Below are 4,626 nucleotides of genomic sequence, written 5' to 3' on the forward strand. Positions count from 1 at the left end.
TCATTCTATTTTTTAACTTATTTCAATAAATAGTTTACAACTATACATGATCAATAAGTTGTATGTATTTTGAATTTTCACATGTTATTAACCTATATAAATGTTTATATTCCACACATTCAAAACTCATAAAATATTTTGTAACACATTTCCGCAGCAACGCGCGGGGCTCCCGCAACATCGGTCTTGCAAAGCGAACCAACATGTGGTTGGATGGTTAGAGCGACTGTGGTATCTCCAGCCCACCAGGGTTCAAATCCTGGTGCTCGCATTTTTTCCTGAATTTATTTCAGGATTTCCGGTGATGCGCATTCAGTGGGAGGAGACGTTCCTGTCGACGACGAGGTGCCTACGGTGACTTCGTAAATTTCAAGACGATATGCCGGCTCAGTCTTTCGGAGGTGCTCATAAGGGTAGGGTATGCGTGTATGTGTTCATAGGGATGAGTGTATGCGCTTGTATATGATCGCTTGTGTCTGTACTAATGTTCAAAAAAATCCGTCTCGCAAAATAATAAGCGTGACATAGCAATTGCAGTGTTCTCTAGGGGCCAGCCTAGCTAAACTTTAGCCCAGGCAAAGCCCATCACTTCGGCCCAACCATTGCAGCAACAAAGCCCAAGTTCAAACTCACTAGCGGCCAGAGCCCCCTTCGTGTGTTCTAAGAAAAAAAGCCCTTCTCACCTGTTGCGTGATTTCCCCAAGTCGCTCTCGCCGATGGATCGATTCCGGCCGCTCAGGCGGATCCAGGTGGAGCCCGAGCGCGCTGCCCCGCCCCCTGCCCCGCCGGCGGTGGCAATCGGCGAAGCGGCTGCGGTGCCCGCGGCCGGGATGCTCATGGGTGCCAAGGTGCGGCGCCGCGCGGCCGTCTACCGCGACTGCATGGGCGACTACATCGGCGTGCACAACGACCCGTGCCTGGCCAAGATCCTGTCCAAGCAAGGTGCTGTGCCTCTCTTTCTGCACCATTGATTATTTCCGAGTAGTATACTTTGAGTGTGGTCTTATCGGAGATCGACTGATTCGGTTTGTGGTGGTCTTCTGAAATGGATCTGGTGCGTTCGGTAGTCTTTGTGTGAATTTACACGAACTTGAATGGTCAAATCACATCTTGGATTGTCTGAACACGGCGAGCATAGCCCTGGTAGCCGAGCGATTGGATCAAATATTTTGATGTGTATCTTTGTATGAAATAACAAAAGGGACTAGAGTTCTACTGCATTTTATGTCATTTTCTTAGTGTCCTACTTGTGAAATTAGTCAGTTCTACCATTACTGCATTCACAGGTTATGGGGTGCAACATAGTAACTAATGGTATCTTCTCTATGCATTCTTGAATATTAAGAACTACTGCTCTAGCGCATGATCGTAGGCTCCTAGCTGTATAACCCTGTAAGAGATATGCGCCATAGTGATCGCAATTGTTGGTTGTCACTGGCAAGTGTCCTGTTCATGGAAAACACCGTGAGCATTCGGTATTGTAAGTTCGAAACTGCATAACCTCAGTCCATACGCATGTAAAGTGATCCTTGATATATTGCAGGGGATAACAAAGTTCTGTTTGCGGACAAGGTGCTGAAGTTCACTCAGTCAGGAAAGATGAAAAGGCGCATCCTTGTGATCACAGACTTTGCTCTCTACCTTGTCGACCCTGATGCTGATATATTGAAGAGAAGAATAGCACTTGCAGCTGTTGATAAGCTATGTATAAGCAAGCTCAGTGATAACTTCTTTGCAATCATTGTGCCGACGGAGTATGATTGTTTAATGGCCAGCACTAGAAAGAAAGAAATCGTTGATGTTATAGTTAAGGCTATCAAGAGCACATCTGAGTATGAACCTGAGGTGGCTTCCTCTAACAGGTAAAAGGTTAATTTATTAAGCTTACACATTGCTTCCTGTTAACCATAATACATTTGTGTCTCGCATTTTAGCCCAAGGCTTCATTTTAATAAGTGCACCTAGCCAAAGGCTTTGATTCAAAATCTTAGATGTCTGCAAACATGTACTGCTTTTACTGGTGTACTAGTCCAGTTCTTCAACGTTTTCTTTCTGCAGGTTTGAGTACCATGCTGCTGCCGAAGTGATTAAAGAAGTTGAATTTGAAGAAGCTGATGGTACGTATTATTGCCGACAGTGCAGTATATTGCACACTGTGTTATGAGCATGCCCTTTGTTTTATCATCGTTATGGCTGGATTGAGTCATTTAGTAGGTTTTCATGGGACAAGCTACTGTGTCCATTGATTCTTGATTGTCTAACCTAATATATAGTATCTATTTTCTACTGTATTACACAAGGAGTGTAAAATGCATTTTTAATTGCCATTGCTTATAAGGACAAACAACTAGAGTATATTGAAATGTTTTGCTCGATGGGTTCTCATGTTCTGCAATTCCCAATCCAGGACGCGTCAAAACTAGGATCACCCTCAAGGAGAAGCCATGATTCAGAATCATTTCGCTAGCTCCCTGTACAATGTATAGCTCTTGTAATCTCGGTGGATTCTCACATTCACTTTCTGCCGCAAAAGTTGAAAGACACACTATTCTTTTGTTGTATACCGCATTCCATTTTCTTGACATTGTACCTGGAAGAAGTGAGCTGCCATTTTGAGGACCCATGATTGAATCTGTGGAATCTTGTTGTTATCATGACACTTTATACTGCTGCGGATTTTTCTCTTTCTTATCATGTCATATTTGTAGAATATAACAAGTCTTTTCTTTTTTGAGAAAGAGAATATGACAAGTCGAGCTAGCCCGTCCTGCGCTACATACTAGTTGCATCCTTTGAGAAGGCTGGGAATAACACTACCTGCAAACAATAGTAGACTGTTGCTGATAGCTGTACTCCTGTGGCTGCATCACGGGGGACGTCTGCTTCTGTTTATTTAGCGCATAATTAATCCGGCCACGAATCAGGTAATCTGAAGAAGAAAAAGAAGAATCCGAGTGCGTGCATGACGTTGCTAAGGTAGCAGGACCGAAACGGCATGGTTCTAGTGATTGTGATGTGCTTGCTCATCTTTTGCTCTGATGAATTTTCAAATCCTTGAAGTTGAAAACAAGACAAAGAGAAGTTGTGTTTGCCTTCAAAGATGGCATCACTAATCTAAGTGTGTTTTCTTTTCTTATCAGTAATTAACAAGTGGGCATCTTTAAACAAAAGAGTGGTGGCTCATACATACATGCATGCACGCATAAAAGCAGGGGAAAAGACAATCACGTCAGCAATGAATGTTATTTCCACAACAACAATTGACTAGTTGCCACCTTGGAGAGGAGGCACTACCTATTCTCCAATCAAATCAAACAATATACTCCATGCTATTTTCATTTCCATCTTTTGACATAGTATGGCACTGTACCAAAGAGAGAGATAGATCTTCCAGAGGTTTCCCCTCCCTCCATAGGTCAAGATCACTAGATCCGGGCCTGCTGGCCGCTGGCGCTACGGAACTGTAACCGGCAGGCAACAACCAGTTGTCGACCCTGGCACGAGCCCAAAGGCCACGCACACGCACACGCATCTAATCTGGCTGGCTGGCTGGCTGGAACCGAATCTGGCTGGCTGGCTGGCTGGAACCGAGCACGGCCCCAAATATCACACGCCTTTCCATCCTCCTAGTGGAGGATCTAGGGGACACATCATGCACAGGCCCCTACTCGCTACCAACCCAACAACGGGAGGACGAGGCGAGTTGCGTCGTCGCGTCGCGTATGTTTGTGCTCGCCCACCATCGGGCTGACGGCGACGCCCATCGCCGCGGCTTGCTGTCACCGTTCATCCGCGACTTGCTCTAGGCCGGCATTCCTTCTCCCTTAGGCCTCGTTCGGTTGACAGGGATTTAGGAGGGGTTTGGTAGGGATTGAGCTGGATATAATCTCCTACAAGTCAGAATCCACCCAAATCCCCTCCAATTCTCTTGAGAAGAGGTGTAATCGAACAAGGCCTTAATTAATTGCGCGAGCAGCTCCTACACCTCTCGGATTTCTTAACGGGGCACTGTGCTTGGGGTGTAATCATGGGAACTGGACTCAACGTCACGAGCCACAGTACTAGTATCGTGGTCATGGGTAAGATTATGCATGATGTTGACCACAGCCCCCTTCCTTCGTCCTGGTGTGTTTGCTCCATCCTCAACACGGCAACTCCAACGCGCGACCTCAAATGGCCCGCCTATATATGTTTAGATCTTAACGGACAGACGACACGTCCCAACACACGACCGCATCCGCATGTTTCGCCTGTTTGGCATCCGGCCTGCTTCATTTCCGGCGCATACTTGTGTCCGGCTTGCGTTCACGCGGACATCGAACGGACGCGCGTGTGCCCGCTCAGCGTTCGCCTCGGGCCCACTTGGCAGTCGGCCACCTAAATCTCACCGTCCACATTGACTGCGCACGGGCGGGAGGCCCCACCTGGCAGCCACCCCGGCCGAGCGGTCACCGTTCTTCTTAATGTGAAACCCGTGGACCGGTGGGAGTCCACATTTCCACTCCCGACGACATGTGCCTCCTCGAGCCCCGACATCCAAACCCTAGCCCGCCGCTCCTCCACCGGCCATCATGGGATGGCATTGGATCCCCGGCCGCAAGGGTACGACCGTGAGGCCGGGTCCTC

General features: G+C 47.3%; 1 protein-coding gene across 1 annotated transcript; it reads left to right on the forward strand.

Annotated features, from left to right (window-relative positions):
• The first annotated feature begins 656 nt into the window (after positions 1-656).
• LOC109758674 (uncharacterized) lies at positions 657-2,664 on the forward strand. The gene is made up of 4 exons (XM_020317544.3): positions 657-942; positions 1,544-1,862; positions 2,059-2,117; positions 2,408-2,664. The coding sequence occupies exons 1-4, from the start codon at positions 717-719 to the stop codon at positions 2,446-2,448; spliced, it is 645 nt and encodes a 214-aa protein (XP_020173133.1). The 5' UTR covers positions 657-716; the 3' UTR covers positions 2,449-2,664.
• The last annotated feature ends 1,962 nt before the right edge of the window (positions 2,665-4,626 follow it).

Source organism: Aegilops tauschii, chromosome 3 (assembly GCF_002575655.3).
Source record: "Aegilops tauschii subsp. strangulata cultivar AL8/78 chromosome 3, Aet v6.0, whole genome shotgun sequence".
Lineage (NCBI taxonomy): Eukaryota > Viridiplantae > Streptophyta > Magnoliopsida > Poales > Poaceae > Aegilops > Aegilops tauschii.